At 43.0% G+C, this 22,840-nt stretch overlaps 2 protein-coding genes across 9 annotated transcripts in view; both read left to right on the top strand.

Annotated features, from left to right (window-relative positions):
* The window catches only part of ARHGEF5 (Rho guanine nucleotide exchange factor 5), a 36,848-nt gene extending 34,984 nt beyond the window's left edge, over window positions 1-1,864 (top strand). For all 8 annotated transcript variants that reach the window (XM_040594967.1, XM_040594959.1, XM_040594961.1 and 5 more), the window contains one exon: window positions 265-1,864. In XM_040594967.1, the coding sequence (XP_040450901.1) occupies window positions 265-419 (155 nt within the window). In that variant the 3' untranslated portion in view covers window positions 420-1,864. The remainder of the gene's footprint in view (window positions 1-264) is intronic.
* Window positions 1,865-5,168: 3,304 nt separating this feature from the next.
* On the top strand, window positions 5,169-22,241 carry NOBOX (NOBOX oogenesis homeobox). Its single transcript, XM_040596075.1, has 9 exons — window positions 5,169-5,234; window positions 7,879-8,574; window positions 8,989-9,095; window positions 9,633-9,751; window positions 10,659-10,792; window positions 17,987-18,257; window positions 18,838-19,184; window positions 21,044-21,391; window positions 21,982-22,241. Exons 1-9 carry the CDS (start codon window positions 5,189-5,191, stop codon window positions 22,005-22,007), a joined length of 2,094 nt encoding a protein of 697 aa, XP_040452009.1. The 5' UTR covers window positions 5,169-5,188; the 3' UTR covers window positions 22,008-22,241.
* Window positions 22,242-22,840: the final 599 nt, after the last annotated feature.

The raw sequence follows: 22,840 nt of genomic DNA, 5'->3' as shown, positions 1-22,840 counted from the left end.
ATGGCTATCTTAAATTATGGGTAGGAAGTTACTCTAGTAGTGTAAAGCTTTAACAACAATCAGGCTTCAGAAGGAGCCTCTCATTCCTGATTGTTGGATTGAGAGGATGAAGAGACTCTTCGTCTTCATTAAGACACTTTATTTGGAAGCTGGAAAGAGATCTTTTTCTTTGATATTAGGGCCTTGTTGGAGGGGGCTTTTGGGGAAGAATGAAAAAATGTTTGGCAGTTTTGCCTCATGTTTTGTGTTTTCCCCACACCACAGGATGGATAGAAGGAGTCAAACTTTCGGACCGGGAGAGAGGCTGGTTCCCCTCAGAACACGTGGAACTTATCTCCAGTAAACATGCGCGGCAGAAGAACCTGAAGGAGGAACAACGTGTGAAGAATGCCAAGCAGCAGGTCTTTTGCAAGAAATAAGACTGTTTGGACCTGTTCAATCTCCCTGCCATGGGGGAACCATCTTTTTTCCATTGTGCCTCAGAAGAAATTCCTCTGTGAAGAGCGTAATACAGCACTTTGACAGAACCGGGTGCTTTTTGCCAAAGAAAGCGGGAATCCAATCAGGAAAAATCATTCACTTCCTTTGTGTCACCAGGAGTACGGCAGCAGGAGGGAAAAAAGTTGCATGTATTGCTTGCTTTGTGGTAGTAGGGAGGGACTTCAATCAGACAGAGGTCTGGGATCTGGACTTCAGAAAATATATTCCTGGTTTTGCCACTGACAAGTTGCAGGACTTTGGGCAAGTCACTTCAGAATTCTGCCTCAGTTTTCCCATCTGTGAAATGGGGGTAAATTTACCTACCTCACTGGATGTTGTGAGGCTAAATTCACTAGTATTAGTGTAATAAGAGCTTTGAGTTCCTGAGAAGGAATGTGCTAAGTGCAAAGCACAGTAGAGTTGAGGAGAGTTTTCCATTTGAATATCCTCTTGGTATCTTGACGGTGTTGATCTCCGTAGTGTAATTTCCATTTAGAACAATTTATCTATTTGATCGTGCAAGTCTACTGGTTTTTAGATAGGCAAATATTTCATCGCACCTAAATTTAACTTAAGTCTCAGCATACTGTTAAAAGAGTCCTTAACAACATTAGAAAATCCACTGGAGTTAAGCAAAGTTTTCAGAAGGCACTGTGATGATCTCCCCCACCTTAAGAGGTATCACGCTGAAGAATCTGTTTCACAAAGGTCACCTCTCATCTGAACAAGTGTCCATAAGCCACCTGAAATGACCCTTTTTTACTCTGCCTCCCACTCAAAGTAGATCAGTGACTTTTGACAAAGAATTTTTATTTGTGTTGGTACATGCCCTGTACAAAATAACCATGACTAGACATATGCAATGAAGTGGCACTTTCCTGCTGCTCTTAATCTGATAGCTGATGTGGTATTGCATGCACCATTTTGCACACTTATAGAAAACACTAAGAGATTTAGCCACTGTAGATAAAGTCAAAAAATGTACCGGAGACTTTTGTTCTTTTTTAGAACTCTCTGGTTTTAAGTCCAGTTTACATGCAGTCCTGCTTTTGTGCAGAACCTGTCTATTTGAGGATATGCCTTCAACTGTAAAATACTGTTTCTGTGTTCAAGTGTTTGCGTTCAGTTCAGTCAATGCAAGATCAAGTTTAAGAATCAATACACCAAAGAAAGCAACGTGTAGCCTTCTTGCATTTAATATATTTGAAGAATTAGTTATCTTCGTATCTCCAGCTTTCTGTCTCTGTAACATTCTGTCTCTAATTCCCATTTACACTGTATCTAGTATAGCTTAATACAGCCTATTTATATCAATAATTTTAGCTGGATAAAAAAAAGTTGCTTTTAGTCCTAATAAACTCATGCACTTCTCCAGTTAAAGTAACAACTTTCTGCTTTCCTTGTTACTTAGGTTTTCATCTCAAATGTAATTCATTCAGTATTTACTGAACATTCAGTATTTTGTTTTTTCCATTAACTCTCCTTTCTAAGTGAATATTAAGTACAAATAGCTATGCTTAGCAGAGGCAGTGAAGAAAGCTTGCTTTACCAGCGATACCCTGAGATTCTTCAGAGGGTTATCACCAGGCCTGAAGTGACTGCTGCTGCAGGTTCCATAGTGGTATTAGTCTTCAGTATATGAAGGTAAGCTAAAGGGATGACCCACAGAAGATGGGAGTGCAGTCTGCTGTACCAGTAAGGCAGGATGCAATTAGTCAATTGTCTTTTAATCTATGGTCCAGACTACAATCTGCCTATGTTTTTTTCCCTAGAACTGCAACTGTTCCCTAGCTAAGAAGAAAGCAAACCCCTACCTCAAACTAAGGGACATAAGAAGGGTTACAATCCTCAACAAGACATAAGTGTTCAGAGATCAAAAACGCCTGCTTGTCCCAGGCCGTCGTGAATTTATGTAACGCCTAAGTCATCAGGATCACCAGTGTCTCAACTGGGACACAGAACACTGTCATGGGATCAATTCACTGTGTGTCCATGTCAGGTCTTATGCAGACAGTCTGAGGCATCCCATATCCGTATCAGCTTCATCTTTGCTACTTGTATCATGAGAAGGCAGGCCATAGATACTGCCATTCTAAATCAGAAATCATCTCGTTAAACATTTAACAAAAAGTCAATTCTTTTTCAACTTCCACTCTCAAAACCAAGCAGGTATATTGTTAGTCTCCCAAGGCGGTTTCTATTTTAAATTCCACATGTTCTTGTTAAAATTCTTGTTGAGATGGGAAACTTAAAGACCACTTGTGACTGACAGCACTCCTATACTGTTTAACTAGTTGGATAAAAGGTTAACTTCTCCCTGTCACAGGTACAGGCTTTATTTCCTGTTGCCAGGTTTTTATATGCTCAGGAACACTTAAAAGTCAGCTTATACTTCAACGAATAAGTGGTTATTCCCTGGTTTACTTTGATTCTTACATTTTAGATGGGCCTCAACTTCTTACTAGTTAAGTTTTTATCCCCAGCACCATCCCGCCACCAAAATCCATAAACAATCTTCATGCTTTTTGAAGCTGATTAACATCTCCTTGGTTTGTACAAATTTAATCAAACTGGTACAATATCACTTATGCTGTCAACGTGATGTGCAGTTGAATCCACTGTATCCTGCTACAGTCTTCAGGATCTCTTCCAACTTAATTTAATGTGGATAGCCTGATTTCCCAGAAAATCACTATTAAACAGAAATAGAAGTGTAGAGTTTGTCAGCCAAATCCCTGTACTTCTCTAGGAAGATCCCCAAAGAAGGTCCACAGAATAGGAACACTGTATGAGTGGTGCCAGTGTGTCTTAAACAGCTGGCTGTAAACTGAAGCATGAAAAAAACATCTACAGGAACATGTGGAGACTGATACATAGCATACCTGGACAAAAGAAATTCAGTATTTCTGTACCCCCAAAAAATTAAAGACAACCTTCAGAGGGCAGTTACACTCATTTCTTTTTGTAGTAAGAACAACAATGAAATACAAACATGAACTACATTTATAAAGTTTTGTTGAGAGTCTGAGAAATTTGTGCTTTATGTCTCAACAGTGAATTTTATGACTGCTGTCAGTTTTTCATACAAAAAGTAAAAATACCTATGTGGGTTTTCAAAAAATGCTCACAGCCCTAGAGACCTATGTTGATCCCTCTTAAAGGAAAATAAATGAAAGCAAGCACTTTCACAGTTCATGTTTTACATCAGTAGAAAAAGCTGACATGAGGACCCGAATTCAGTGAATATGCACAACCTTGCTCAGAAACAGGATCTTCTAAAGCAGTTAGTGATTCTTATCTTTGTGCTTTTATCTAATATTGAAGAGGTCCCATCCCCTCTAAGATCAGAATTGTGTTTTGTTAGCTGAATCCTGCTAACAAATTAAACACCATTTTAGCTTCAATAGCATTCCAGCCAGCATGTCTTGCATTTGGTGGATGAACCAGGTGCACTGTCTCCAAAATGCTGGCACATGTTTCAGGTTACACTCGTTAATATAATGAAATGATTCTCAGGTGAAGCCATCTGCGGAAGCAGGACCTTGGGTGCTAGGGTAAATCTTGAAACGAAGACAAGGTGTGTGGGGACATGCACCGCAGGGGAATGGTGCCATGGCAGCAATGAGACACTGAGCCAATAACCAAGATGAGGATGAAGGACGTTCTGTCTTGGTGCAGCAGAACACAAATAAGCAAATCACATTCTTCAAGCAAGCACTGTCTTTGCTGTTTGCAGTCATGCAAGTTGCGTTTACAGCTGGCTGCGCTTTCTTGGTGGTTAGGACAGCTGTACACAAAGGATGCAAGAGCAGAGGGCTTGGTTTCCAGAACTATTTGTGCCTTATGTTGCAGCACAAGTCTTTCCATCAACGCCCTGTGAGAAGAAGGAAGCCAGAAAAGCCAAGCTTGGTTTGCTCCTGCCCTTCACCTTGTATAGACGTCCCTAGCACACAAACCTGGTATAAATGTTACCCGAGCAGACGATGCCACTTGCAGTTGTGTGAGATCACTGCCTGGAACCACACTTGTTAGGAGCCTTGTTTTTCCTACAAACTGTTAAGTATTGCAAGGCTGCAAAACTACAGCACCTGAAGTCAAGAAGTGCTATTTATTTCCTGCAACTGCTAGTTTACGGAGAATTAGCAGCACTGCTTAACAGCGGCAGCCAGAGCACGTTAAAAAATAACGTCTTCCTGCCAGCCCACAAGGACGGATAACGAGGTTCACCTCGTCGATACGACACGACCCAGTTCTGTAACACCCGAGCTGCCAAGGTGTGCCGTTCGCGGTACCCAAGGCTGCTCTCGCGGCGCTCGCCAAGCGCTCCTTCGGCTGCCCTCGGACGCGCCGGGCCCGCTGCTGTTCCCGGCTCCCCCCGCCTCGGAGCGCGGCTCTGCCCCTCACGCCCCGCTGCCCGGGAGGCCCGGTGGCCGGCCGAGGGTGGCCGCCGCAGGCCTGAGGGGGTAGCAGGAACATGGGCGGCGTGAGGCCTGGGGGCAGCCCCGTTACCCGCGGGGGCGGCAGTGCCCCGCTCCTGCCGCTGCCCGCCCGGGTGGCTGAGGGCAGGTAGCCAGGGCCCCGCTCTCGCCCCCACCAGCCACCAGCGGCCCAGGTGGCCTTGATGAGCCGGCGGCCGCACTCGGCGCGCACCCCGCCGCTGGGCGCGGCATTAACGGGGCCAGCGCGGGGGCGCTTCCGCCGAGCCGGCATGGACGGGGCGGGCGCGGAGGAGGAGCGGGCGCCCGAACGGCTGGGTAAGGGCCGGGCGGCGGGGCCGGCTCTCATTAACGACCGTGGGGAGGCACCCGGCAGTGAGCGTGATGAGCAGCAGGGTAACGACTCTGTCGTCTCCTCTTGACTGTCACCTGCACGGCGGGCCCGCAGTGGCGGCGAGGGCCGGCAGCCATTAGGCGCTGCCTCCCCTCGTGGCGCGGCGCCGGGCCCCGCCGTGCCCTGGCGGGAGGCCGCCATTTTGTGCGGGGTGCAGGGCCGGGGGTTGGGGCAATGGGCTGGCGCTCGCTCCGGTGCCTGTGGCCCTCGTGTCACCTGGCTTGTACAAACAGGCGCCTGGCAGGGTGGCAGGTGGTCAGCCCTTCGCATGGCGCCGAGGGGTTCCTGCTGCCGGTGGGTTTCTGGGCTGCTGACGCTTTACCGCCTCCACGTACAGCCCGGTTTTCCTCCTCCTTGTCTGAGCTCTCGTGGCGGACCGGGTGAAGCTGATGTTTCTGTGTATGCGTGTTCAGGTTGTTTTGTACCGAATGCTCAACACAACCTTAAAAATCTTGCTGTCACTGTGCAAGTGGTTCCCTTGTTCCAAGTCTGAGGTGGTGGTTGTGAGAAAAAAGAGGACTGCTTTGTTTTCAAGCACCTTCCACAGCTCAGGTGTTCTAGATTGTGATGTTCCTAGTCAGTTAAAATCCCTTCTGTTTAAGGTTATATTTACTTAAAAGTGGGACGTATTGATGTTCAGTCTGGTCTCTTGTTATATGAATGACGGGAGAAAGAAGTGGTTTGATAACTCCCCATTTGTTACCCTGAAGGTCTGTCTTTCTCTCCAAACTTTATTTTCATTTCAGGTAATTTCTTTGGCAATCCTATGTTGCTGTCAGGCCTTCGCTCAGTGTTTTAGAACTAGAGACAGGAATTTATTTTCTCTCGGGAAGAATATTGCTGTAGGTGATATAAAACTCCCAGTTGTTAGTCTCTCTGCCGCAGATACAAGGTACATACACGGTTTGTGATATAAACACTTACTAGTGTTTGCAAAAAAATAACTAAAAAGCCTTCTCAAATCAAAGCATTAAGATGAAAATGCTATTCCTGATTTGAGGCAGGTGTTGGGTGACAAAATGAATGACAAGTGAAAATGTTGGATTTTTCACATAATGAGCGAGACAAGCTCGGAGGCAGTGAGGAGGATGGTGGAAAAAGGAATTATATAGAACCTAGCCAGCTTCTGCCTTGCTCAGTTCTTGACCCTCCCCATCTGGTTATTTCATCTCATTTAACAGCAGTGGAAGCTGTTGATGTTTAACAAGATCAAATTATTATAGTTGCGTAGTTTCCTGCTTCCGTCTCTTCCCCCTGCAGCTAATTCAGTTCTCTTTATTGTGTAAAAAGCAAATTGGAAGCTCTTGGAAGCAGCCTGGCGTCCCCTCGTACGTCCATCAACTCCTCCATCTGACTGGCAGTGTGGGCTTCCTTCTCGATTAACTAATGTTTGAGGAGAAACACTGGGAGAGAAAGCAAGTCCTTTATTTTGGTATTGTGCTAATATATATTTAAAAAGTAGGACAGAATGAAATGAAATTATTTTCAATCTTTTTCCCAAAAAATTAAACAGACACATTTCTCTGTAGGCACATAGAACTGAAATGCTGCCAACAGTCTGTTCAAACTTACCTCTTTTCAGACAGAGGTAGATACATGGTTTTGGTTCTGTTACTCTACTTTCTATCCTTTTTTGTGTGTATTTTTTTTTTTTAATGTAGCAGAAATCACACAGACTCAGACATTCTGAGACAATCGGTGGGTTTTCTTCTTTTGGAAATGTATGTGCCAGCTGGGAAAGTATAATGCAGCTTTATTATTGTTGCTTATCTTAGTTGTTTTTCTTGTTGTGTTCTTTCTGAGCTGTCTTATACTATTCAGTGTCTCTTAATGCACTTTGTGCTTTTTGTTAAACTTGGTCAGACCTCTCCACCTATTTTTGTCCTCAGCCAGCTATTTCATTCCCTGTCTTGTAAGTCTGTAAATCATAAGTGTTGCGGCTGAAGCCGCAGAAAACTAATGTATGACAGTTTAACTAAAAGTTTATACAGTTAATTGTTTTTTTTTGCTTGGTCAACTTTAGTATGATAGAAACAGAAACCTATAGAAGTGATCTATTTCATCAAATAATCACTGCTGACAGAGTAGACCTGAATTTTGCTTGTATTTTTCTTTTGATCATTTTACTAAGGTGACGCTTAATGTCTTGATAAGTCAGTCATTTGTTCTGTTCCTTATTCCAAAGACCTTTGTTATCCCCAGTGCTGTTCTGCCATGCAGCCTTCCCTTTATACTCATGTCTGGAATTAACTCTTCCTGTAGTTTACAGTTGGTTGTTGTTGCAGGCATCTTCACTCTCAAAATGAAGCTTTTCTCATCTCAGATATTTGAATATCTCCATATCACATTCCCTGTTGCTTTCCTAGCAGCACTATGTCCTGGTAACAGTCTTAATTTTGAACTCTCTTGTTCTTTTCACTGTTGGGTTTTATTGTGTAGTGTTTTCCTTCTCACATAATTGAAACTGTTTATCCAGACACACCCCTTTTCTCAGGCCATCCAGGCACATCTGCTTAGACAATGTGCATGTGGGGTGAAGGTGTGGTGTTTTTCATTTTTTCCTTGTAGAGTGCAAGGACGGGAAGGAGGAAACATCACTGAAAACTGAGCAGTTTGTGGTAGAAGCTGATGCTGCCGCTGGACAAAGCACACTGCTCCCTGTACCATCTGCATTCCAAAGCACAACTGTAAAGGAGGGAGTTGAGCATACCTTGGGAACAGAAGATAGGATCAGATCTGTAAAGAAGGTGGTGGAAGATGGAAGATACTGCACCCTGCAGGCAACTGGGTCAACTCCCCAAGACTCGGTGGCACTTGACAGCCAGCTTGATCTTGCCTCTGTGTGTGGGCGGCTGTCAAATTCCCTCAGTGACATGAAGGCTGTGTCCCCACTTCCTGTGGTTGGATTTGTACCGGAGCCCACAGGTCAGTCAGCGGCACGTGAGCAGTGTGAGAGCTGTTACTCGGATGGGATTGAAAAGGAGGCAAAGAAGAAAAAAAGTAATGACGGAAGTGGAATGTGGGCTGAGAAAGCATCTAGTGGAATGCCTGGAGACCTCTGCAGGCAGCGTGTGAGCAGCCCAGCTACTCGCCAATCATCCAGATGTGCTTCAGCCAACCCTGCAACTCAGCAGTCCTACAAGGTGTCTTCAGCTCTGGCATGTGGAAGTAGCCATGATGGGACCAAAGGAAAGAAAGAGTTATTTGAGAATCCAGGAATTCTGCCACCGGTCAGGAAGAAGCCACGCACCTTATATAGCGCAGGTAGATACTGGGAAACCCACTGGCACACAGTGACACTTGTAGTGCCAATGGTGCTGATGTTTCCTTCACCATACTGAAGGCACAGCAGGTGAACAGCTGAACTGCTCTAACTGGTATTGCAGTGCATTCTATGCTGTTAGATGTGTGAACACTTCTTAAAATAAAGGTTGCTGGATGCCTTATGTTTGAAGCATCACTAGCAATGCTCTTTGTTTTACTGTGGAAGAAGATTTTTTTTATTATTTTTGTGGCTTTAAAAAAAAATAACTTTTCTGTTGTTCATGTATTTCTAAGTACAGTAAAAGATGTTCTGTTTTGCCTGTCTCGTTTCTTTTGTTTGGTTTTTGCTTTGTTCTGTTTTCTTACCACGCGCTCCCCACCTCTCTCTCTCTTTGAACAATGCATCATTTCTAGAGCAGCTAGAAGAGTTGGAGAAGATGTTCCAGGAAGACCACTATCCCGACAACGAGAAGAGGAGGGAGATCGCGGCTGTGGTTGGTGTAACACCGCAACGTATCATGGTAATGCCTGTGTAGGTAACAGTGCTGACAATGGGTTCTGTGCAGAAAATGGAGAGAGAAAATAAAGAGAGGGACTGGAACAGGGAGGAAGAGCTTGAGTAGGAAGGAAAGAGGAGCTCATGAGTAACAGGAAAGAGACTGTACCTGCCACTGGTGACAAGAGAAGGAAGAGAGCTTACAGGGATAGACATGGCACAACCAGCTACCCCACTCAAAATGTCAGTGGAGTCTGTGGTTGTGTGCTCCATCTCTTTCCGTTTCCTAAGAGGAGACACGTAATGGGTAGGCAATAGAGGCTAAGGAGGCTGAAGTTAATCTCTTTTATCTGGAAGATCATGGCTAACAAAGGAAACGTGTTTGGGGTTATCTTTCTGCTGGTATCTTGTCTCTGTTTGCAATTAATCTTGCAGATTCTCTGAAAGAAATGTTTCTGGCTTCGCCTGGTGATATGTGGAGGGAGTCATTGCTGATTTGTTGCCTGTGTCCCCGTATGTAGATGGCTTCCTTTCTGAATGCATCCTTTCTCTCATTTATCAGGTCTGGTTTCAGAATCGCAGGGCAAAGTGGCGGAAATCTGTGAAGTTGAGTGTGAAAGGCAACAAAAAATACCCAACATCATCAACTCTCTCAGTCACCTTTGGGTCAGATGGTTGTGGGTGAGGGACTTACTCTGTTTTCTCATTTCTCCACAATAGATGTCGATGAATTAAACATTTTCCTTTGTCATTTCCTCTTTATGTTTAAGCTATGGAGAGCTGACCACTGATTTGAACATTGGTAGCCTGTTGGATTTCTGGGCAAAACGTAGTGGACCCTCTTAAAAGGGTTTTTGCTTGACCTGTATAGCACTGTTTTGAAATAAAACTTGAAATCGCTCTGGCTGTGTAGAGAAAGCAAGAGATGAGATAGAAAGGTGTGTGGAATCACCCATTCATTTCTAGTTTCTGTGAATGTGTTGGCCAGGCACTTTATGTGCACTTGGGAATTCTATTCCAGTCCTTCTCCCACCATCATTTTCCATTTCCATGGATTTTCACTTGGCAATGGAAACGCTGCTTGCTTAGTTTAGATTAATCTTACAAAGTCGTGAGCTTCATTGAAGAAATACAAGCTAGCACCTTTCATAGGTCTGCAGGGGACATTCATTGGAGGGTGTGGGAAGCGGGTATGTGAGAGGATAGATGGTCTTTCCAGGGAGAGGGAGGGAAGGAAGGCCTCCACAAGGAGGTATTTCTGGCAATCTGGAGCAAGAGTCTTCCTGTGAGGAAAAAAGAATGAAAAGATTGCAATCAAGTGGAAGTTTGGAGACTGCCTGAATGATCTCATTGCACTGTCCCTGCTGCCTGTCCTTCCCGCACTAGTGACCTGGGGTTACTTCCCCAAAGACTGTACGGTGTCCCTTGTGCTGTTTCTCCTTGCACTCATAAGTTGGCCGACACTTTTCCTTTCCACCTGCTAGTGTTCTAGGATTTGCTCATTCTAGGGTAGTTAGAAGAATGTATATACTTTATTGTAACGTCTTGTCCTCTGGTCCATGCTCATACCCTTTATGTATACCTCCAGGGCACCTCTTCTGCCCATGCCTCCGTTGCCTGACATTGCTCATGACCAGCCTGCCATGCTAGATGTAGACACTACAGCTGGGAACTACTCCAGCCTGCTCAGTGGACATCCTGCACCACTTGCCTCCTCCTCAGGTGAGACCCCTATCAGCACAAGTGTTTTGCGTAGCTGCAGCATTAGCTGGTGGTCCTGGTATGTACCTGCACGCTTTAGGGAAGGTCATGGGAGAGGCCTATGCCATCAGTCCAAAAATGACACCAGGTTTAACAGCTCTTTGCTAATTGAGTATCTTTCAGTTGTGTATCAGCACGGTGGTGCCTCCATGCTAACGGTAAGAGCCAAATTTGCAGTCGTTATTCGTGTTTTAGGACAAGCCAGCAAGGAATTCTGAATGTGACTTTGTAAGGATACATGATCGGAGCATTCTTCCCTAATAGCTGTTTGACACTAGTACTGCTGCTGTGAATGATGATGAAGGTATTACTGTGGTTATTATGTTCTTCATGGCAGATACATACATCCCATATTTTGGTTTAGACTGTAACGTTCTGGCTACAACCTGTAGTCAAATGAGCTGTGTGAGCCTCCTTCAGGTACTCCATACCTTTCATTCCCCAGAGGAGGTTCCTTGACTTCTCCAGCCAGCGCAATTTTCCATTTTGTGCAAGACCTTCAGGGAGTGAGTCTAGTTGTCTTAAGCATACGGGTTAATTGCTGTTGCAGTGTTGTTGGAAGTCAGTGGGGTGTGCTGTTTGACCAGTTTGCTACCTGAGCTGCATTTAGATTTTAAAGATTGACATTGACGGCAACCAGAGAGGATTTGTTCAATTGTGTATTCATGTGTGGAGTACTGGAGCATTCCCTAGTCAGGAGTGTTCCCTAAAGCATTTCCTATATCTGTTTATGTTTCCAAGTTGGCACAACTTGAAAATATTTCCAGACTGATGAGGACTTCACCACTTCCTTAGAGACAGATATCCTAAGCAGTAGATGTGCTGATATGTAGTAGTTGTGTGTATTTTCCTGCTGCCCTGTGTAAATCATTCTTTTGAGTTTCATGCCATTATTTCTGCCTCTTCATTGTTTTTTAAATATACAGGGTTATCGGTATTAAGGGCAGTTCTGTACAAGTAATTTTCTAGTAATGACTCAAAGATTTTAATGTATTTTTAATAGTGCTGGTACCTTAAAAAGTATTTTGGCACTGTATTAAGCAACTGTAATATTGTATCAATAAGCTTAGAATACTAACAAATAGATATATATGCTAAAAGTACTTAATTGAGATACTTTCTTGATGCTGTAATTTAGCACTTCTGTCCTTTAAATTTGCCTCATAGTCTCAAGGCAAGGACTACTTTTGTCAATCCTATGAGCCGTTTAACCCATATGACTGTAATTCAGTTAGTTCCAGTTTTTCCGCTTCTTGCAGCAGAGTAAATATGGTCAAAGTGCTTGAATAATTCACTGCTTTCCAGAATGATGAAGTGTAGTGCAGTCTGTTCAGTCCTGTATTTAATTAGATAAAGACCAAGATTTGCAAAATAATTCATTTAAAGGAAACAAACCAAATATCCTCATATTTCTACACTTGTATTCAGAAGTCTCTCTGTTCCTAAAGTACATCTGCAGGCATGCTATTTAGTTAAGAGAAAATATGTCTGTTAGAAAATAGTTTAATTCAGGGATGTGATCTTGTCACGTATCTGTATTGAGCAATTTCTTTCTGGGGAATCTGCACACTGGGATGCAGTTCCCCATGTGGAAAGCACAAGCAGCCTTTCTGATAGGGAAGAAATGTCCCATCTGAATTCTTGGTGCAATGTGTAAGGAAGAAAAAGGGCACGTGAATGTCCCTGAGGGAGGACTGGGTATGTGAGAAAATGAGTCATAAAGATAGCTGGGTTTTTACTCCTTGAGTCCTTTGAACTTGCTGCTGACTGCCACCTATTGCATGTACTGTGTATGCATCTAGCTTTCATGAAACGCATGCTTCCTTTGTCTGAAACCCTTGTATCTTCATTGTGAAGATACCCCTGTATCTTGATGTGTGAAGATGAGAAAGTACTTCATTCTACTAGATCCCTGTAAGGGAGCAAGGTTCCTCTTGTTTTCTTTAAAATCGTGCTGGGCAAGAAGTAATGAAATCTATTTGTGTCATCTAAGGCTGGTGAATACTTTCCAGATACAGATCTATTTGGAAAAAAAAGTACCTTTTCTAAATTACTTTTCAGAAAAGAGGCATGCTTTATTAATGCATGGAAACTGTGAGGTTTGGTGATTGGTTTTTAATCTGGTTGCCTGATGGAAGAGAGGAATATGGTGTGTGTAGTGAGCCACAGGCTGTCTTTGTTTATGAAACGTACCCTACCCTCTAAATCTGTTTAATCAAACTTGACGGATGGTCGGAGTCTTAAAAATTATATTCCTACAAGTCACGGGAGAACCGGTGCCTGGGCAGCATAGAGACCTATGTTAGTGTTCCTGCTGTGCTGAGGGAAGACTTGCTGGGTGTAGAGTCCTCACAGAAGAGATCTGTGTGGCACAATCACACAAAAAGCTTCAGTCCCACTTACTAGATGCAGGATAACACAGCAATAGGGAATGAAACTTGCTTTTTTTTGTTATCTAGCATTTCACAGGCAGACTTTTCTTTAATAATGAAAGCAGAAAATGAAACGGGAAAAGACACACAACGTGACTTTTGAATTCACTCAGCCTCCTTGTTCAGAAAGAAAGCTTGCCAATAAATAGGGCCATCCAGGCTTCACCTGTTTATTAGAATATTTCAGAAAGTGAAGAAGATAAAACTTGGATAGGATAAAATCCAAACTAACAGAAGCAAAAGAGGGAACAAATTAATGAAAAAAGTAATCAATTTACAAGGCAAAAATAGTTGCTTAGTAGACGTGGCCCTGTGGAAACAGCTCATGGCAAGTTTCAGCAAAATAATTTGTGACCTGTGCATAATGGTGTAGTAGTACACAAAGATCGTGGCCTAATGGAGTGGCTATTCAGGTGCTTTCCTTGGTAGCAGTGTGTTTAACCGCTTTCAGCAGGACAAAGATATTACTTAAGTGCATGAGAACAGTACAGTCTGTTACCTGATACCTTTGGAGAGTGTTCAGTGCTGCCTTTTCTATTGTTTTTCCTTGCTCTAGCCAGTACTTCTGACTGTTGGTTTATGTTTGTTTGTTGTTTTTTTTTTTTTAAAGTCCCATTGTTTTGCACTGTTCTCCAAACAAGCTTGTGAAAAATGCCAGCAAATTGTATTTGAGATGTATTCTACCTTGCTGGCAGTTACGGCTTCTGATTTTGGTATTAGCCACACTACTTGCCGTAAGAGCCTTCTTGAATTCAAAAATTTCAGTCTTGAGGTTGCTTTGATCTTAGTATTGGTTTTTTACTAATTTTGCTAGAGAGATAGCGTGCTTTAAATTAATGGAGTTTTTTTTGACATTTACAGTTATTTGAAGTTTTTCTTGTTTTTCTGAGGTTCTTATGGATCTATATATCATTGACTATATATATACGTTGACTTAAAATATTGGCCTATGTTTTCTTCAGAGTTGACTGTTTAGAAAGTAAAGTTACTTTCTATGCTTCTGGTTTGTGGGAGGAGGTTTTTCTGCCCCAATGCTGCTTTTGCAGGAAATACTTTATTTCATGCGGCTGTCTTGCTGAGAACATGTCAGGAGCCCAGGCTGTGCTTGTAGCTCTTCCATAAATAGCAACGATCATTCAGTGGCAGAGATGGGATTGTAATGGCAATCTTCGGAGCAGTTGGACAAAGTTGGATATGATCTGTCAAAGAACGGTAAAGAAATTACAAGCTCTAATGATTTCACTTATAGGATTCTGGCTTTTGAACAAATTACTTGAGAGCTGATGATGTGTAGCTGACATGGCAAGCAAGAGTCATAACTTTTAAACAAGTGGTAGGTTCTGGCCTACTGAAAATCCAGAAGAGGATCAGACTGACACACTTCTCAAAGCAGCGCAGTTAGAGACTGACATTGGTTTACTGATCTTTAGTCCGTTAAATGAAGAATGCCATTGCTCCTAAGTTTGATTAATATTTTGTCTACTTTCAAGATGTCATTTACAAGATAAACATGTTTTCTTATAATTTCAAGAAGAGGAGGTACCTATGAGAAGCTTTGCAATGGCCCTTAATGTTCCAGTAAATGCTGCAATTACACAGGCATGTTTCTTTAAAAGAAACTGGATTGGATAGTGTATGATGTAGAGATTCATAGTTAATAGAGCCTTTTGCTGAACTCTTCATTTGATGCTTGGGAAAACAGCCCTAGAAAGTAGACCATCTGAGGTTAGACTGGTTGCTCAGCCTGTAAACATCAGCTGCACTGTGCCCAATAGTGGTGGGCTTGTTAAACAGCTACAATCGTGGCCTCCAGCCACCCAAACAGTCTGCAAACAGCTGCATAGTCAACTGCTGGAATCGTTGCAGGCACCTTGTACCAAGGCCTTCTGGAGTCAACGTAGTAAGTGCTTGACTAAGAAAGTCCTGTATGGCTGATGTCAAGAGGAGAAGCTCTGATGCAGATAGGTGTCACTCAGGTAATAAATCTTGTGCGCGTGATATGGTCTGTTAACAACAGTGAAAGGAGCTTCCTACAACACAGTTGCACAGTTGAGACCTGCCCTGTTGTAAGCTCATGGACACCTCTCTAGACTAGGCCTTAGTTTCCTTCAAGGCTGGTGAAAATCAGTCATCCTGACAAAAGTATACACCTCCGTTTTTGTTCATTTAAGACTCTGTCCCATTCATTGAAAGCTGTTTGCATTAAAGAGTGGGTCTCTTAACTCTGCTAGGATGTTGAGGAAGCAGCGATAGTAGGGGAAGAACAGCTGTGTAGCTGAAGACTTAGAATAGCCATTCTTGAGTTAAGTGTACGCAAGGACTGGTTCAGAGATCTGAAGTTGCATATTATTAATTTGCTCTCCAGAATTTCCCAAGGTTGTCTCAGGGACTGAAAACACAGAAGTAATGGAAATTATAAGCAAAAATTCCCCTGTTACATTCCCTTGTTCGCTGGAAAGTCTTCTGAATCTCTCTTTCTATGTCAATGTCAGGAAGAACAACAGAAATGTAAAATGATCAAGCCAATGATCAGAATTCATCATCGAGCAAGATGCTGGAATCATCTAAATATAGTGTCAGATTTAGCAGATATTACTTGTCTAGGAATTTTTTTATTCTTACTGCATTTGTGACTTTATTCGGAAGATACAAATTCAGTGTCTGTCTTTGAAAGGACAGAGAAGTAGAGGAAACTTTAGAGAAGGCTAAACCAGCTCTTTGGAGGCCCAGTGTGCTGTTTTCATGATCTCATTGCCTGTGGGTCTCGTTGCCATGATCCACAAAGATTATCTGCACTTTGGTGCTGCAAATATTTGAAAAAACACAACTTAATTCTTAGTAGGTGTGAAAGTGCGTTTAGAAGTGACCTCCTTGGCTATGTTGTTAACGCTTCTTGTATTCATCCTAAGCAAGACTTAAGGACATCTGCAGAATAGTAATCCAACTGTCATTATTGAACTGAAGCTTTATCTGGATAGACTCTTTTTCAGGTAAGTGGTGCCCCACATGGCTGCTGTTTCATGATGTTTGTGTGAACCGCTCCATTCTGGGACAGAATGGTAAGGAGAACCAGTGCAAATGAAGGTGTTTTTTTTGTAAAAAAAAAAAAAAAAAAAAAAGAATAAAATAATCCATAAGAGATCTTCAGCTTCAGTTCTGGCTAAGCCATTTTGAATTGTGAGGAAACTAAATGTTGTCTTGACCAGTGCTTTGTTCGGTGGGACTGGATCTGTGCTGTGTCAAAAACCAGGAATGTGACAGGTGCATCATAGATGCTGCCTGACAGAGAAATAACATGTTCAAATAGAAAAACTAAACCACTGAGAACTGGCTGGGCGCGTGAATGCTTTAGAGATGTCATTCTAGATCTTGCTCTAGTTTTCTAAATGAGCCCAAAATCAGGGCTATTCAAGTTTTCATTGAAACGTCATGACTCCCTCTTTCCATAGTTGCAGAGAACTGAAAAAAAATTGCTGTGGGAAGATGTGATAAGATAGATGCAATCGCACAGCACGCTGGGGAATCTGGAAATGGTGCTGCAAGGTGTTGAAGTGGAATCTCCTTATCAGCTCTGGTCATGCATTCCAAAATGCTCTAAAGATTGCTTATGCTTGCAGTGGCAGCTTTAGGTTTTACATTTAAGGCCTTTGATTCACACCTGGTGGAGTGCGTTTGGTGTTACTCTGTATGCCTGCAAGGGTGAAGTACAGCTGTAAATTATCCATGCAGCTGGCTTTCCCCGAGTGCTTTACAATGTGTGGGAGTAGACCAACTTCAACTGAAGAGTCAGTGATACTGTCTCGTATCTGCTTCATCCTTGCGCTGGTTCGGCCTAGCTAGACTTGAAAAATCATTTCAAATTATCATGCGCACCTGATGGTTACACTTCTCAAGAAATAGTTTGCTCTTTGGCATAATAAAAAAGAATCTTGTTCTCTTGCACCATGTGCAAGCTTCTTGAACTTCTGTATATACTTGTTACTCTGATCACTACCATACATGATTCTGACCTTTTCATTTCCTATATTGTCCTCTTTCCACAGAGGCTGTTCTGTAGGAAACTTCCTCTCTCCTTTTCCAGCAGTGACTGAGGAGACAGGTCACCAAACAAGATTCCAGCAATGAAATGGTGTTGGTTTCATTTCCATCTCCCAGCTTCTCTTTCCCAAAGCCCTTCAGCTGACATCTCAGCTTTTTTAATTTTTTTTTTTTTTCTTCTGGCATGACTCATCAGAGGCCAAACCAGGAGTGAAAATTTGGTTAAAAAATGGCCTAGACAACAGATCTCTAAAGGCATGTTTTTGTTTCTTCCAAGCAACAGTTAGATTTTTCAAATGGGTAATCTGTGCAGCACACTCTTCCCAGAGGACAGTAGAGATGGAAGATGGCTGGGGGATTGTTCTTGGCTTTTTTCCAAGAAAGTACTTTGCTTCATTTGGCTGCCTTCTTGAGACCTGAATAAATCCAGTATGCAGAGACTGAAATCATGAAGGTAATTTTATTTAACCAATAAACATCATCTTCTGTTCCAGAGAGCTTGCTACTATTCCCTTTTGCTTCCCAGCAGCAATGCTGGTACATGTTTACTTTTCTTCCCATAAGTTAACCTCCACTCTTTCACTGGCATCTCGCTTTTCTGTTCTGCCACTTGTCATTCCTCTGCTAGCTCCTTTTAATTTTCAGTATGACAACATAGCATGACAGTCTCTCTTTTTATTCACAGTCTCCTCAGTGGCTGGAATGGTGGCCTCATGTGAAGCAGCTCAGACAAAGGTGTTACAACAGCTCAACTTGAATTCCAGCAGAACGGAGTGCTCCCTTAGTCTTCCCAGTCCTCCGCCCATCCGCAGGGCCAGCCTACCTCGCAGCCTGTCCTTTGACCCCCACAGTCATATTGCTCCCTTGATGCTGGACACTCCCAGCAGTGAATGCGGCTTGTCCAGTCAGGAAAACGGCTCCGGGCAGGCCTTCAATTACAGCATCCAGAATCAAGGGTAGGAACAGATGGGATTGCCTTTGAGGGAGAGGAAAAAAGTCAACCGCAGGAGCAGACTGAGGAGGGTGAAGGTGGGACACGGGGCAAGGAAAGAGGTCGAAGCATAAGTGAAAAGGTGGATGTGGGAGTGAGAATGTCCTTTAAATGGAGTAGGGAAAAGCACGTCATGTGTGCAGTAGCACAGGGCACCTGCTATCAGAAGAATGATACCTTTTAATCAGAGTGCTTTCAGAATTGCATGCCTGTCAAGTGAAGGTGGGGTTCGGAAGCAAAGTGAAAAGGAATCCTTGTGAGAGGCTGTTTTAAGCATTGGGGCATGCATTGGAGAGTGGGAAGAACTGAAGGAAATGTAATCCCCACTAACGTACATTGTTAAAGAATTGTGCTGTGAATGCACTTGGCTCAAGTGGTTTCTGTTGCCCTTGTCCTGTGCCTGGCATTTGGGAGGAAGGGTTGGAGTCAGATCAGGGTTGAAGTGGCTATCATGGGGAAGATACAACAGTTGTTTATTGTACAGGTTGCTGTAGCTGCTGGTCCTACTTGGATCTCTGAATTGCCTCTCTCCTTGCTCTCTGCAGCTTGAGTTCACCAGTTCCCTGCAATTATCCTGAGCAATTGGAATCAGGTGGTGACCTAGAGACCACGTACTGTCAGTACTGCAGCCAGGGTGGAATTTACCAGCTGCCCCCATATCCTGAACAGCACCAGCTCTCCCAGTTCCACCATCTGCCAGGTCACCTGGCCAGCAGTGTGCCCTCTGGTGTCCACCTCGCTCCTACAATGCTGCCCGAGTCCCACAGAGATTTCCTTGCCTTACCTGGTGACAGTGGAGTTGTAACCTCTGGGGTAGCAGGAGCCACACAAGGCTACATACAAAACCACATGGAGGGACAGCTGTTGTTACAGGAGCCAAATGAAAACTCAGGTAAAGGTCTGAAATATTTTGATGTCTCACTGCTCTGGAGTAACTGAACAATTCCCTGAAATGTTCAGGATGATCTGTGATTTTACTGATAACTGTAATGGAAAGAAGGAATGTGCATATATGTGCACAAATATATATGTATGCTGCCCATTTTTTTTTACTTTCCTTGTATGCTTTTTTTTTTAAGTGCTGAGTAACTGGTTAATTTGAATCAAAAATTGCTAGATAGGCTGCATGTCAGAGAGTGTTACCATGTAACTATGTCAGGTGGTTCTTTGTCTGGAATGGAGAGCTAACTTTTTCAGGGCTGTACTGTTGTGTAAACTAACATGCTTTTGGTGTAAGGGGGTGTGGGTCAAGGGTGCAAAGTGAAAAAGATGCCACAGGAAATGGAATAGTTGGATACAGCGAGAACAACAGGTTTTTAACTTTGCTGGGCTTCTGCAGAAACCATTTTGAAAGAATGCTATGTATGTTAGGGTAGCACAAAAAAAAAAAAAAAGAGGCCAACAGAGTATGGATATAGCTTTTTCTTCCTCTGACATAAATTTGCAACACCACTTAAAGCAATTCAGCATAATTTTCTCAAAAGTAACTAGGTAAAAGTGGTGGTCAATCTCCTTGTTTTGTGTCGGGGCTTTGTGTTTTCAAGTTGTTCAAGCCCAAGTACAACCAAAATATAAACTATTACAGTTACTTGTTTGGACTGTCAAGTTTGTTATATTAAGCTTGTAGTCCAAAAAATACATCTCTCCTCTTATAAGAGAATAAAGACTTATCACGCAACAAATGCTACTGCTGTTTTTGTACCAGTTTCGTGGATCTCGTCAGGGAGAGAAGTCTGACTCACAGGCTGATGGGTGCAAGCTGGCTCATGTTTATTTACACTGTTCATAGCTAACATTCTGCAGAATAGGTTGGCAGCACCTGTGCTCTCTAGCGCACTTGGCCTGGTTCTCCTCTCTGGTTGCAAGGCATAATTGTTACTTTCTGTGGTTTTTCAGTTTGAAGTGCCAGAAGTAATGACAGGGCTGTGTTCCAGCACACCAGATTAATGTTTGGTGCCGTGATCATGCTATAAGCATGATGCCAGAAGTGTGTGTTGCATGCCTTGGGGCATGTCGTGCAAGCAAAAAGGGATGTGGAAAGTTGCAAGCCTTGTCAGGATTGATAAAATTGGAGGATTGTTGAAGGAGCAGAGGCAGAGTTGATGTTCTCTTATTCCATACTTCTGTCTGGAGCACAGTCAGCAACGTGTGGCTCTTCTGTTCAAGGAAGGGATCCTATGGCTGTTATGCAGGGCCTGGGGTTCCAGCAGTGCAATGGGGAGGGAACCAACCTGTCAGTTCAGACACACCCAGAATTCTTACTTCAGCATGAAGCAAGCAAGCAGTTTAGTTGAATTATAGATATTAATTAAAAAACATTCCTGCTTCCTGCAGCTTTTATAAATGAAAGTGAGGATCAGCATTCAGCTTATGCTTTGCAGAACTAACTTGGAAAATAGGAGTGGGGGAAAACAACTTAGGTGTGTGTGTCTCTAATATCATTATGTAGACTCGGCATCTGTGCTGAAGTGTCATCCTGGTTTTTAGATTCTTAACAGTGCTATGAACTTCCTATGTTTTTCTTCCTAATAACTATGTTTTGGATAAATACACTTCAATTTAAACAACAAAGTTAACCTTCATATGTGTGTGATGTCTGCTCTATTGCAGTAACCATTTAGGCCTGACTGTAATACTGTATTTGTACTGAGCATGCTCTCTTAAGCACAGCGTACAGTCGTTTACATATACGTGACTCTAATCCTCTTTTCCGTATTTTCCGTATCCTGTCCTTTGTTGCTTTTTTCTCAGCAGGCATTGCTGCTTACGAAGCTGTCCCCTGGAGTGATTTCTGCATGCAGGGAGCTCCATTCTCCAACCAGCTGCACTCACGAATGCAGTTTTCTAGCACAGCCGGGGGACAGTACTTCACAGAGCAGATTTCCTACACTCAGCCACCTTGCCTGCCCTCCTCACCGTGTTTTCTTCGAGTGCCCAATGGAACAGCACTGGGATCCATGCCACATACTGGAAAACAAAAGGGAGTGACACCACCAGGCCAGAGTTCATACCAGAACCACCAAACAGAGCCAGAGTTGACATCGCTTGTTGAAAGAGAGGAAGCAGAGAGTAGCAGCAAGAAAGGAGAGACTATTGCTGGTAACTGAAAGGCCAGCTGTGGGGTTTTTTGGGTTTTTTGTGTGGTTTTTTTTTTTGTGAAGGGGAGGATACAGAAGGAGTTCCAAGACAGCAGTAGCTTCTCTGAATGAAGGATCAAAACTGGCATGAATGGGAATGGGACATTTCCACCCCACCTCCTCCACCCCCGGGCTGCTGTCAAGATGGGTCCCATTTTCCTATACCTAGTTCTTGGAGCCATTGGTTTTTAGAAACGGGGACTTAGAGGTCAGTCAAATGGTGGCAAAGATATCAGGTGTCAGAGCTGAATGGCTACACAGGACAGATTATTTCTGAGGTTTCCAGAGGCATAGACACTTCTACTTCAAAGCAGAACTTCTTGAGCAAGAAGGGATAGGGAAGGACGAAGGAGAGCCTTCTGTTTGTATTTCCATTTTCAGACTTTCATTATGAAAACAAAATTACCTTTCTCTGGATTTGTTGATAGGGGTGTCATATGCCTTAAATATTGTTTTTGTGTGTCTAGTTTTGCAATACAAAGCATTTGCAAAAATTAAAGATTTTCTGTGTCATGTGAGATACATTTTCTTATGAATCTGTTTTTTCTTCAGAAATTAAAGAGGAAACTAATGGCTGATGCTGCTGCACTCTGACAAGAAAACAAAGGAAGAGGAAATGTTGCCATTTTAAACTCTGCACAACAAGAAGAGATAAAAAGAGATGAGAATAATAGTATTTGCAACAGAAGCACTTTTTGGTTTCTTTTTTTGGGTTGTATTTTTTTTTCTTGTTGACATGATTATTTTCCCGCTGAGGAAGGAAGCAGGGAAATTTCAATCAATAAAAGCTTCTGCTTTGTGGTTTTTGCAAATCTCCTGACTTGATTCTTCTTAATGAATTCTAAACTTAAGGAGCACACGGACAGGAAAGAGCTGACAGGCACCAGAGTCCCATGGGTAGGTGGAAATTCCAGATGATGCAAGAGTCAGAAGGTATGGCTGGTATCCTGAAACACATGGGAATAGAGCCACGGAAGAATAAGACATATGCAAAACAGGGGGTGGAACTCCAGCAACTACACCTAATTTTAGGGACTCCAGACAGGGAAAGAAGTGGTGTTGGAGTCTACCATTGGTTTGGTGTTTACTAGCCTTGTTTCAGTACAAAACTCTAACAAGAAATGGCAGCAAAACGGTAACTATAAATGCTGGTAGTGAAACCAGATCCTTATCGGTTATTAATTGGCTTAGCATCCCATTTGCATTGTAGATGGGTGTGAATGTCGGAGGATTGCATTAAAATTTTCTTGTGAATTAGTTTGATAGCTTAAGTATTTAGTGGGTACCACTTAATTGAGTTACTTGGCTATCATCTCTGGGTCTGACCCAGCAGTTTATTGCTGAGGTGGCTCGGTTATTTCAGAAGGGGTTAAGCTCTCTGCTGGTTTTTGGTTAATGCGGGTGAGCCTTG

The sequence above is a fragment of the Falco naumanni genome, chromosome 5 (assembly GCF_017639655.2).
Source record: "Falco naumanni isolate bFalNau1 chromosome 5, bFalNau1.pat, whole genome shotgun sequence".
Classification (NCBI taxonomy): domain Eukaryota; kingdom Metazoa; phylum Chordata; class Aves; order Falconiformes; family Falconidae; genus Falco; species Falco naumanni.
This window is presented reverse-complemented; position numbering and strand designations above follow the sequence as displayed.

Excerpts from the sequence above, each read along its gene's own strand:
- NOBOX (XM_040596075.1), top strand. The coding sequence starts at position 5,189 with ATGGACGGGGCGGGCGCGGAGGAGGAGCGGGCGCCCGAACGGCTGG. Across the intron at positions 8,575-8,988 it reads ACGCACCTTATATAGCGCAG|AGCAGCTAGAAGAGTTGGAG; the intron begins GTAGATACTGGG and ends CATCATTTCTAG. Across the intron at positions 9,752-10,658 it reads TTTGGGTCAGATGGTTGTGG|GGCACCTCTTCTGCCCATGC; the intron begins GTGAGGGACTTA and ends GTATACCTCCAG.